This window comes from Canis lupus, chromosome 36 (assembly GCF_048164855.1).
Source record: "Canis lupus baileyi chromosome 36, mCanLup2.hap1, whole genome shotgun sequence".
Lineage (NCBI taxonomy): Eukaryota > Metazoa > Chordata > Mammalia > Carnivora > Canidae > Canis > Canis lupus.
In genome coordinates, this window is record NC_132873.1 from 16,291,249 (window position 1) to 16,304,513 (window position 13,265).

The following is a 13,265-nucleotide window of genomic DNA, read 5'->3' on the forward strand; positions in this document are numbered from 1 at the left end:
AATACATCAGTATTAGGAAATACTAAAAGCCACATTTTTAACAGTACAAGGGAAAAAAATGATTTTCTCTCAAGAAGCTGAAAAAGAATTTGGTAAAATTTAACCATCAATTCTGAGGGTTTTTTTTTTTTTTTTTTTTTTGAAAGCAACAACTCTTAGTAAAACAGGAATTACTTGATATTTCCTTAACATAACAGGAAATATGTCTTATGATGAAAGTCTGCATTATTCCACCCATTGACAATAAGCAGTTCTTATTTAACAGGCATAACAGTGGGTGCCTTTTTAAATTTTTTTAAAAGATTTTATTTATTTATTCATGATAGACATAGAAGGAGAGAGAGAGGCAGAGACACAGGCAGAGGGAGAAGCAGGCTCCATGCCAGGAGCCCGACGCGGGACTGACTCCATCCCGGGACTCCAGAATCGTGCTCTGGGCCAAAGGCAGGCGCTAAACCACTGAGCCACCCAGGGATCCCTCAGTGGTCGCCTTATTACTAACATTATTCCAGCAGTTCTGGCAAATTCAAAAGGGGGAAATAAAAGATGTATAAAAATTGGAAAGAAAGAGGAAATCATCAGTCTAGATATATCACATCTGATTGTAGACCTAGAATATGTCTTAAAAGTGAAGGTTGTCCTTCTCTATCCCTCTACCCTGCCCCATTCTTCTTTCTGTGGCTTATAAAATATTCTCATACAGATACATATATTTTCATTTATATCCAGTGTATTTTTTTTTAAGATTTCATTTATTTATCCATGAGAGACACAGAGAGAGGCAGAGATACAGGCAGAGAGAAGCAGGTTCCCCGAGGGAAACCTGTTGTGGGACTCGATCCCAGGACCCTGGGATCACGCCCTGAAACATCCAAAAGAAACAGCATGGGTTTGCTTCAAAATATTTCCTGTCCTTGAACAACTAGACCTTTAGGGCAGTTAAATTAAAAATTTTAATACAACTTTTTCCCCTTGTATCCTAATAAAGTAAAAAGGGAAAGCTCTTACTTTTGAATTACATTGATATCTCATTAGGTTTACTTGGTAATGAATGTGATTCTTATTAACTAAACTAATATTTCAGGTGTCTTTCTGCTATAGTAAGTGAAATACTCAGAGGCAATACAGATTCTCTACCTATATTAGGTAGAATGTAAATAATAAGCATTGACATTTTCTTTTCTTTCTTTTTTTTTTTTTTTGCATTGACATTTTCTAATAACTTCATTTGTTCAGTGCTGAACGTGCACTAGGCAAGGTAGTTGGGGTGTTGCATGCTTTGTATCACTTGATCCTTAGAGCAACCTGATGATAACACAGCTGCTATTATTCCAATTTTACAGACAAGAAAACTGAGGTTGCATTATTTATTCAAGGTAACACTAAGAAGCAGATTTTGGGAAACATGTCTTCTGACCTTTAAGTGTATATGTGTCTTGACATTCATGGGTGTGAGGAATTTCATATTTAATAGTTTTGTAAAGAAGAGAGTATTGAGTTTTTCTGTGGCTGATATCCAGGCTACTCTGCCAAGCCATCTGGGTGATGTGTAGATTCTGGAGAAAGTGGGTAGACCACATCAGCCCATTACAGTTCTGACTTGATACTGCAGTTGGTCCAGTTTCATTGTAGACTGGTGTTATAATATGTAAATGTTTCTGCTGGACATTGTGTGTGCAGAGAAGTAGTGGGTATTACGTGATTTCTTGCTTCCATTTTGTTACTAAAACTCCAAACATTCCCTAAGTCATGATTGTTATCCTGTTTAGTGTAATTGGGTGCAGCATGTGGATAGCAGTGCACTAAAAGGTGGCGGTATAGTCTTTAGGCTCAAGAAGTTTATAGTTCGGATGGGATAAATGTGGGGAAATATTACAGGGAAAAAAGGTCTTTTAAAAGAGGAATTTGCCCCTTCCCTTTTGGTATTTCATAGAAACGTTTGTTGCAAATTGCCAAATATTTTGCCAATACGTAAAAAAAATGTGGAACTTCTGAGGGATATTTTAGGTCTGTAGGTTCATTCTAATGGTATTGTGAAGAGATTTGTGTTCTGAAAATAGATACAACATTCGATCACCAGTAATGAAATAAAAAGACCTGCCACCTTATGACATTTGTTTGGTGGAAGAGCCCTGCTGCTTTGAGGTACTTAAAAGACTTAATCAGAATAAAAGTTACTTAGTACAATTTGGAGGGGTAATACCTGGTATTTAACGTGGTATTTCATAATGTCTCTTGTTATTTGAATTTAATGTTGGGATGATGGATTACAAGGAAGAATCCATCCCATTAGGAAGGGTGATACCCTAGTATTTCATGTCCCAGGTAAGCAAGCCTTTCTTGTTTCTTTTTGTTAACTAGGCCTTTTGATATTTTTGTAGACAATCTGCTTCATCTTGATTCTGCAGCATTCCAAACTGTGGTATCCCTGGGGTTCTCTTAACATTGCTATGGTGCAGAAGATTTAAAATCAGGTATGGCTGTGGGGCCAGAAGTCCCTCAGTGAAATTGTCAACTTACCTCTGCCTTATACTCTCTGATTTATCATTTGGGTTTCTTTTTTTGTGGTGGTCTTTTAGCTGATGTTCACAAGGAATAGAGTCACGTGATGTATGAAGGGAAACATATACACTTCTCTGAGGTTGACAATAAGCCCTTGTGCTCATATAGCCCCAAACTGTGCAAGCAGCGGCGACTCAACGGGTACGCTTTCTGTATCAGACACGTTCTGGAGGACAAGACTGCCCCCTTCAAGCAATGTGAATATGTGGCCAAGTATAACAGCCAACGCTGCACCAACCCCATCCCCAAATCAGAGGATCGTAGGTAAGAGCTAATCATGGGAATCCATCTTTGATTTCATTTGTAGGCTTGGAAATTTTCTTGGCCTTTTTTTTTTTTTTTTTTTTTTTAATGTGGTGAATTTAAACATTGAGTTCTGGGGTAATCTAAGTAAACCTTGAAAGGTTTCTAAAGACAATAGATGGCAGTTTGAAAAAATGGAATAGTAAACTTGGGGAATTATTTGAAAAGTATGTTTGACTTTTTTGATTTTATTTAATAGACTTTTAAGAGATTTTTTTTCATCAATCATTGTGTTTGGTTTGCAGTCTTATAAAGTAGTTCTTGATTATGATAGAAATCTGCTTAAACAACAGGTATTATAGGAATTACTTAGGTGTTGTAATTAATGGTAATAATTTTGGAATTTTTTAATCTGTGCTTGAAAGGTAGCAAGGGGTATGTACTTATTGAAAAATAATTATTCATAAGAATGATTACTTGAATTATTGAGAAGATTTACTTTCTATTAGACTTAAGCAGTGTTTAGCATTGTTCTATAATCTTGCTTCTTTTGGTTAAAAGAGTTCCATGTAGAGTATGTTTACCATAATTAAGAAATGGGACGTGCATAGTAAGAGTAGCCTTTATCACTAGGATAGTGAATTTTTACTTGGCTGAATTAAGAAACATAGAGGTATTTTTAGAGAAAGAATCTTATGATATTTATCTTTTATATTCTCAGGAAAATTCACACTATTTCATATATAATCTCTTTGTCATTTCTTTTTCAATTCTCCAGAAACCATGTGGATCATTGTAGAGTATTAGAGAGAGATGCACAATTATTTTCCCAAAACTTAAATACTTGTTACCTTCAGGTAGAAAATGTGAACTTTTTACTTTTATCTTTAAAATATGTATACACATAACCTTCATCCTTGTTCCTATGTGTAAGCAGATGTCACCTGCATAAATTGGTTGAAAAGAAGTCATGTTTTGAGCAACTTTTACACTTTTAGGGTAAAATAAATAATTTGTGTTGATAGAGCTCCTACCTAAATGAGTGTAGCATCATGTGGTGATTTGGGAATACTCTCTTAGAATTTCTAATGAGCACTTAAAGTTTCACATTACAATACCTGAAAGTTAGAAGCAGCTGTTCAGTGAGGTAAGGAATAAAATTTTAATCTGAGGTGAGAAAGGGACCACTGGACCTGACAAACTAAACATATCTGTCCAGCTGGTTCTAGCCATCTTAACATGACCATTTCTTATCCCTGGCCTTTTTTAACTTGAAGAATTGATGAACTTGGATTCATTTTTTTACTTCAAAGTCCATTGTAAATGCATCTATAATTTTGCCCCCTCCCCCTTTTTAAGTTTATTTATTTAAGTAATCTCCACCCATTGTAGGGCTCAAACTCATGACCCCAAGATCAGTGGTCACAGGCTCCTCCAACTGTGCTAGCCAGGCACACCTATAATTATGTATTAAATTCAGTTTACCACATTGCACCCTGGATTTGTTTTTTCATTTTAGCGGAAACAAGTTCTATCTTAATAGCTGGAGCAAGAAGTAAAACAGAGTTGCTCTGAATTTCTCCAGAATATTAATTCTCTGAATCATAGGTCTTCACCTTGATATTCAAAGTAATTTCCTCTTTTTAGAACAAGATAAAAAGGGGAAGGACTTTTGTGTGGCTTTGTCAAGAGAAACTATACTTTAAGTACTAAGTTGCATATTTTTTCAAAATTGGTTCAAACCCGATGCAAATGATATTACTATTTTCATTATTTGTAAGATTGTTTGGAAATAGATTAAAGTAGACTTCAGTAAGAGGTAATATTCTGATGTTACCTCAAGAAATCCAGGTTGAATTCATATAAGCCCTAAACATGTATATAAGTATTGATAGTTACAACTACACTATATGACATGATGTCGAAAAGATTGATATTCTTTTGAAAATAAAAAGTAAATTTCATTTTCTAATATACTTGTACAGTGGGAACTATGGCTTATTACTGTAGCTTTGGTTTCTCAGAGATAAGTGGTTATATTAGGTTGGTTATTTTATATAATATTTTATATATTTTTAGCGTTTTCCTATTTGCCAGGAAGTTTTCTGTATGCTTATACTTTTCTGAAACAGCTTAAGATATAATTCACATCTGATACAATCTGCTCATTTGAAGTACACTTCAGTACTTTTTAGTATATTCACAGGCTTGCACAACAATCATTACGGTCTAATTTACAACATTTTTCATCCCCTCCAAAGAACCTGTGAGCAGTCACTCCCTTGAATTGTCATTCATTCAGTTCATATTTGCATACTTCTTTTAAACACTGATCGTAACTGAGTAAGCTATTGTTAATTCTAGCTATGAAAAAAATTTTCCCTCTTAAAAGAGGGAAGTGTTTTTACAAGTTCAGACTCTGTGTGGTGGTAGCGCTGGCAGGGCAGGTGGCTGGAGCAGGAGTTGGTGGTGAGGCTGAAGGAGGGCTGTACATGCCCACAGCCTCTGCCCTGTTACATGAGGTGGCACCAAGCGGGCTCAGTTCGTGACCTGCTCAGGCTGCCCATTTGTACTGAGTAGAAGAATTGCATTCCTAAATTTAAAAACTATCCCACCTCATTTCTCTCCACTAATCTTTTTGTTAATTTAAAAATGACTGGGCAGGGCAGCCCTGGTGGCCCAGCGGTTTAGCGCCGCCTTCGGCCCAGGGCCTGATCCTGGAGACCCGGGATCAAGTCCCATGTCGGGCTCCCTGCATGGAGCCTGCTTCTCCCTCTGCCTGTGTCTCTGACTCTCTCTCTCTGTCTCTCATGAATAAATAAATTTAAAAATCTTTAAAAATGACTTAAAAACAACAAAAATCACGCAGTTATCCCTGAAACTTTTTTCCTTCTTGGCCACAGCTTTATAAATCTATTTGGTTTAAGGTATATGTGTGACCTAGCCCAAACCATGCACACACACACGGTGTAGATTCTCTTTATAGTCCAGAAAGTTTTTCCTTAATAGTCTTGTTAAAATTGAGGCGTGCCTCTGATAGATGTATTTCTAAGACAAACCAACAAAACCATGTCTCCTAATTGTTTGGTGAGTCCATATTCTTTTTTTTTTTTTTTTTTAATTTTTATTTATTTATTTTTTGTGAGTCCATATTCACAGTGATTTAAAAATTTGTTTGATGCAGTCCAATGATTTTGAGGATTGACATTAATTATTTACCTTATTGCCTTTTTCCCCAAACTGTACTGTGGAGATATCACAGGTGCACTACAATAAAAATAGATACCATTTCCAAATAAGTTTGGGAAACACTGCCACCTTGAAGCATAATGTACATTATCTTACAAAATGCTTTGAGAAGCTGTTCAGCAGAAACAAACAACAAAATCATTGTCTAATTCTGTTGAAGCCAGCATTTTCCAAATTTATTTAAGCATGGAATACTCTTTATTGGCACACTTGTTAATCTTCTGAACTGCATGAGGAATACCGGTCTGGAAAACACAACTTTTCTACTGGTTGAAAGCCTCCATAGGTTTTCAGTGTGGTTTATGAGAACAACACGCATTCTACTTTCTTATTAAGTAGTAGAGTCTGTCCTTTTTAGTATTTTTAGAATACCATTTACATTACAAAAGTAACCTGCCTGCTGAAGACTACTTCAGCATGAGGATTCTTCTTAGAGTCTCAGCTGTCAGTTTCCAGATGGGGGATTTGGGGCAAGTTACTTCATTTTTATCAAGTTCTAGCTTCCTCATCTGTATAAAGGGAATTATTTTAGTACCTACTGCAGGTAGAAACATGTACTTCTCTCAGGGAGTTGTGGAACTCATTTCATCTATAATCCCACTAACTAGTTTTATTATTTTACCTTCTCCTTCCATGTTCTCTTTATCTCTCTCAATCTCTGTGTGTGTGTAGATATACTGTAGACACTTGACGTTCTTAGGGATTATGTCATAAGATCTTTGTGAATCTACAAATACTTGAGTGACATTGGAATGCATATATGTATATATATGTACGTGTATATATGTATATATCCCCTTCATAAGAGTTTTAAGTGATCCTTTAGACTTGCTGAAGTTACTTTGTATGCTCTGAATACAAAATGACAGAGCAGAGCACAATGAGAAGCAATAGCTTGATGGTTATCTAGGGCCACTCAGTATTTGAGTGACTTGCTTCTATCTGGCAACCTCTGCGCAGACACAACTCACATATTGGCCTCAGGAAAGTTGCAGGCTTTGAAGATGGCTTGAGAGTAGTGGAAGTGTTTATATTAAATCTGTGCATGCCATGAGTTCCCGTGGTCATGCTATTTTTATATACTTGGTAGGATTCACATTTAATGGTATGTAGTTTTATAGTCTGCTTTTCTTACTATACATCATAAACATTTTCCTGTGTATGTGTGTTTTTCAAAGGTACTGCAACAGCCACTTGCAGGTACTTGGCTTTATCCCGAAAAAAGAGAGGAAGAAAAAGAATGATCCTATAGATGAGGTGAAGGTCAGGCACCAGATGGATACCATGGCCTTTAGCCTCGCGGTGCCCCCGCTGGCCTTGAAGATGCCCAATGGACTGGATGGAATGTCCCTCTCTCCACCTGGGGCTAGGGTCCCTCTCCACTACCTGGAAACCGAGTTGGAAGACCCATTTGCTTTCAACGAGGAAGATGATGACCTAAAGAAAGGGGCAACTGTGAGAAAGAAGTTGCAGAGCAAGTTGGCCCAGAATCGGCAGCGTCAGAGAGAGACCGAGATTTTAAAAGTTCGACAAGAGCACTTTAGTCCCCCTCCTGCGCCTTCACAGCAGCAGCCCCCGCAGCAGCACTCCCACCTGTCACCGTTATCCACTTCTCTAAAACCTCCAGCGCCACCGCCACCACAGGGGTTAGTCTGCAAGTCACCTCCACCTCCGAACACCAGCCTACCAATGCAGGGAGTGGCCCCCACCACACACACTATAGCACAAGCAAGGCAGTTGTCCCACAAGAGGCCGCTGCCCCTCCTGCCATCCAGTAGGGCTCCCGCCGCGGACCCGCCCAGGACTGACCGGGTCCTCATGAAAGCCACAGCCTTCTCTCCACACTTCTCCTGTATAAGTCGCCTGCAGAGACTGGTGAAACTGTGCACCCAGAAACATCAGTTGGACACTGATCTCTTTCCCCATTTAGGTGAGTTACCTCCTTTAACCAAGTCACATGCACATAATGTAACAACACGTGCCCTCTCACGCGAGGCTTTGTGTTCAGAGCTGCCGTGTCTGTGACAGCAGTGGAAGACACTGGGACCGAGTGGTCCAGCGAAGGAGTCTGCATTTAGGTAGGCCATCGTGAAGGAGATATGCCAGTGGAGAGGATCATCCTTGGTGGATGGGATACAGAAGTTGGAGTTGGGAAATTTGGGATCCCAGTCTCAGCTTCTAGTTAGTGGTGGTAGCAGCAGTCTCTGAGCTCAGCACCTGGGTCTATGAAGTTTTCAACATGTCTTATCATAGGACTTTGGAATAATGATAGTATTGTTAATACCGAGCTGACAGTTTAAAAAAATTGTAAAAAAAAGTTCCCAAAGCAATACCTGTTCATGATTTAAAAGTGAAAAAAGATAGGCAAAACTTTAATGTAGTAAAATATCTGTCTTTTCTTTATTGCTTCTGAATTTTTTTGCTCAAGAAAATCTTTCTGATCCCAAGTTTTTATAGGTATTTTGCTTTCTTATTGATACTTTATTCTGTTATTTAAACCTTTAGTTCATTTGGAATGTATTCGTGAATATGGCGTGAGCTGTGATTCTAACTTTAGAAAAAATCATTTGCATGACATGATAGCAGTAGAAAAATAGGAAAAGGATGGGAATAGAGGAAGAAGAAATATAAATGGTCGGCAGACCAATGAAAACCTCAATCCCCTTAGCAGGTGAGAAAATGCAAGTTAAAATAACAATGAATTACTGTCAGATTGGCAAAAATTATATCCAGTGTTAATGAGGCTTATACATTGCTGGTGAGTAATGTAACAATATTTACCAATTAAGAATGTGTGTGTGTGTGTGTGTGTGTGTGAGTTTGCCAGCAAACTCACTTTTGGGACTCTATTCCTATGAGTGAAAAAAATCAATATAAGGATGCATGTTCAAGGATGTTTATTGCAACATTGCTTGGAGTATTAAAAATCCACAACTAACCTTTATAACCAATAGGAGACCTTGAGTAGATTATGGTAGATACATGTCTTATAAAGTATTATGTAACTACTAAAAAGAATGAAATCTGTATCTTTTTTTTTTTATATCTGTATCTTTTAACTAGATGTATTTATGTTATATTAGCAAGTAGAAAAAAATCAAGAGGTATCGTATTACCCCATTTTTGTTAAAAAGAAAGTAAATAAACAAGGGGCATCAATGTATCTGTTGATCAAGTCTATGGACAGATAGATTTTGCCTATTGGGTGTGAATGGTTATACACTACCCGGCTGTTAACACTGGCTATCAAGAGGAGGGCAGAACCGGACAAGGATGTGTTTTTTCGGAGATGGGAATGGTAACTCTTCTTATGTTAAGAGTTTTATATTGTTTCACCTGTTATTAAACCATGTGTGACTTCTGATAATTAAAACAACTAATAAAACTTAAAAGGTATAGAGAAAAATAATAAATTAAAGCACCCAAACCTAATTGATACCCATTTGTTAATGCCTTGGTATATATCAGATCTATAAAATTAGGTTCCTGCTATACATAACAGTTTTATAACCTGTTTTAAAATTTTTTGTAGTATACTATGAAGGTAGTAATTTTCCATACACAACATAATTTGTCACAGCTGAATTCATTCTCTAATTTAGGTTGTTTCCAGTTTATATCATTATAAAGTGTTATAGCCGCATAGCCTCATAGTAAAATAATTACTGTCACATCTTTAATTTTTCCTTCAAATAGATTCCTAGAAGCAGAATTGTTGATTCCAAGCATTTACATTTTTTAAAAAGCTTTTTGATACGTTGTCAAATTTTCCTTCAGAACTATTTTGTCACATTACCCTTCTTTCAGCGGGGTATGAGAATGACAGTTTCTCTACATCTTTACTGTATTGGATATTGGTTGTTATTGTGTCTTTGCAAATTTGATAGAAAATTTGCTTTAATTTGCATACCTTAGATTAGTGTTTCTCAAATTCTTTGACTTTAGAATCCCTTTACACTTAAAAATTATTGAGGAGGACAGGGCAGCCCCAGTGGCCCAGCAGTTTAGTGCCACCTTCAGCCCAGGGCATGATCTTGAAGACCTGGGATCGAGTCCCACATCAGGCTCCCTACATGGAGCCTGCTTCTCCCTCTGCCTATGTCTCTGCCCCTCTCTCTCTCTCTCTTTCTCTCTGTTCTCTCATGAATGAATAAATAATAAATAAAAAAAATTATTGAGGACACCATAGAGCCTTTGTATGTGAGTTACATTTCTTGATATTTACTGAATTGAAGCTAAGACTGAGAAATTTTAAAATATTAATGCATTTAAAGATAAAGGGGGCAGCCCGGGTGGCTCAGCGATTTAGCACCGCCTTCAGCCCAGGGCGTGATCCTGGAGACCCGGGATCAAGTCCCATGTCAGGCTCCCTGCATGGAGCCTGCTTCTCCCTCTGCCTGTGTTGCCCCTCTCTCTCTGTTTCTAATGAATAAATAAATAAAGTCTTTAAAAAAAAATAAAGTTCCCACATAGTAACATATTCTTTTTATGAAGTAGGATTTCCCAAAAGAAAAAAAAAGAAATAAAATGAAGAGCAGCATTATTTTACGTTGTTTGTAAATCTTAATGTGTGGTTTGCTGGAAGACAGCTAACTTGTCCTATCTGCTTCTGTATTCAATCTGTCGTGGTATGTGGTTTTGATTAGTATGTGAAAATATGGCCTTACAAGTTTGTTGGAAGTTGGAAAAGGGAAGAATACTAGCTTGTAAAAAATAATTGTGGATATTCTTATTTGGTTCTACACCACAATTTGACAAATGAGAGATTCTTAAAGATTACTTGCAGTTTGAAATCTGAAACCATATCAAGGAATTTTGCAAACACTACATCAATGGATTTTACATTGACCTGCTTTGCACCTTGAATGGATCTTTTAACCCATGCATGGTTTTGTAACATAATAAATATATTGTCCATTTGGAAAATACTGGTTTACCTAGTGAAACCTATGTTCCAAATGTGGACATACTTCATTATGCAAAATTTTAAAAATCATATCCATGGGATGCCTGGGTGGCTCAGTTGTTAAAACATCCAACTCAATCTCAGCTTAGGTCTTGATCTCAGGGTCATGGCTTCAAGCCTGGTGTTGGGCTCCATGCTAGTTGTGGAGCCTACTTAAAACAAAGTTATATTCATTAATATTACCACCAATCTCATTAGAAAAGTCTATTAGAAAGTTGTCATAGACTCACTGATGACTTCAAGTTTAAAGAAAATATCAAACTTTCAAGTGAAAATTTGAATCTCATTGTTGGCAACAAATATTGTACATTGTTTTCCTTGAAGTTATAGTTTCACTGTTCATTTTAGAAAAAATGACTGTCGGATATCCAAGTCTTAATAACCATAGTTTGTCAGTCATTGGTTCAAATAAAAATGATGTTGAATGAAAAGAAAGCCGCTAGTTCAGGTCACAGAACAGTGGTGTAAGACAACCACTGTACTTACTTGCTGTGCGGCAGAGGTGCTTTATGACTTCATATGATCACAAAGACTGCTGTAAAGATGTGTAAAGAACTAAGATTTCTTTTTTTAAGATTTTATTTATTCATGAGAGACAGAGAGAGAGAAGCGGCTCCATGCAGGGAGCCCGATATGGGACTCCATCCTAGGACTCCAGGATCACGCCCTGGGCCAAAGGCAGACGCTCAACTGTTGAGCCACCCAGGCGTCCCAAGAACTAAGATTTAATAAACAGTCTTTGATATATAGTGCTTTGTCAAGGATATTCTTAAAACTGTTTATTTAAAAAAAAAAATTTAACCACAAGTCATGGTGTGAAACATAGAATGTCTGCTAGTATGGTTGGTGCCACTGTGCTGAGTGCCACTCAGGTTTACCTACCTGGTGCCAATTCGTGCCGAGGTGCCAGCAGGTTTACCTACCATGGGTTTTTTGTTGTTTTCTTTCTTTCTTTCCTTTTTACTATTAGTGCCAACACCAACATAGTGAAAAAAGCTAAAGATGTCTAAACACACATCTAATAGTGTTGACCTAAGGAACTCCCTTAGAGGATTTCAGGGACCCCTTGAGATCTTTGGACCATTCTTTAAGTGAGAACTGCTATTTTGAATTAGTAATGTAGCTTTGAATATTTGTTTATAATGCTTTGTGGACATTTGTATTTCTTGTTTATTTTACATTTTGAGTTTTTTCACTCATTTTTATTGAAGGGCTTCTTTTTATTGATTTGGTGAGATCTTTTTATACATATTTCATGTTTTTTTGCAAAGTCTCCTCCCATTTGTTATCTTTGAAATACCTATGATAATGATTTTGGAATTTAGGAGTTAAAATTGTTTATATTTTCTACTTTTTTAGAATTTCTTCCTTTTGAATCAGGTGTTTTATTTTGTTTTGTTTCTTGTTTGGGCTCCAAAAGTATGTAATATATTCACCCATATTTTCTTTAAGTCCTTTTATTTATATCAAATGGTTATTTACATTGTAGTCCTCTATTTGGAATTCATTAGGTTTTAGTTTTGAGACAGACATCTAACTTTATTTCTTCCCAAATGTTTGCCTCTCATTCCACAATGTACCCACATCATCTACTAAATACTGATTTATACTTTTGTGTATTTATGGATGTTGGCAATATTTTTAGCTATAGAAACAAACAGTATGTTGTTTGTTGGGAGATGGTTTTCTGTCATTTTGAACAAAATGAAAACTTGCTTTTTTTTTTTTTGAATTCCAGCATATTAGGGGGCCTAGGTTTTCAAAACAAAGGTTACTTTGGAAAAGCCAGAAATCATAATGTACCGTTAGGACCAAGTATAGTCTGCATTCATGTCAGCAAAGAATACTTTTAGAAAAATTCAGTCTTAAAAATAAATTAAAAAGAAAAAAAAATTCAGTCTTGTAATCACCTTTTAAAGTACAGTCTTGTCTGGGCTGGTTATCTCAGTTAGTTATATTAAAACTAGTGATAATGAAGCCAAGATCAAAGGTTTGCTTTATTGGACAGTTAATTTCACAAGAGAAACAATTCCAACTTAGTTCTTACGACTTAGATTTTGACTTTTTGAGAGAAGGAATAGATGACTTAGCATTGATTATTACTAATTACACAAAAACAATGAAAGATAACTCATATTTTATTTTTAAAAGGTCCTTTTAGGTGTCACTTTGTGTTTAAAAGACCTCGCCTTTCAATATCCTATCCTGAAGCTAATGCTATTGTGGTTACTTGTTTTTTTTTTAC

General features: G+C 36.6%; 1 protein-coding gene across 4 annotated transcripts in view; it reads left to right on the top strand.

The window, feature by feature from the left end:
* INO80D (INO80 complex subunit D) overlaps window positions 1-13,265 on the top strand; it is a 67,282-nt gene that overhangs the window by 15,975 nt on the left and 38,042 nt on the right. For 3 of the 4 annotated variants that reach the window (XM_072813274.1, XM_072813275.1, XM_072813276.1), the window contains exons 2-4: window positions 2,382-2,474; window positions 2,580-2,826; window positions 7,233-7,984. In XM_072813274.1, coding sequence (XP_072669375.1) covers window positions 2,609-2,826; window positions 7,233-7,984 — 970 coding nt within the window. In that variant the 5' untranslated portion in view covers window positions 2,382-2,474; window positions 2,580-2,608. The remainder of the gene's footprint in view (window positions 1-2,381; window positions 2,475-2,579; window positions 2,827-7,232; window positions 7,985-13,265) is intronic. The other variant, XM_072813277.1, reaches the window with a different exon arrangement.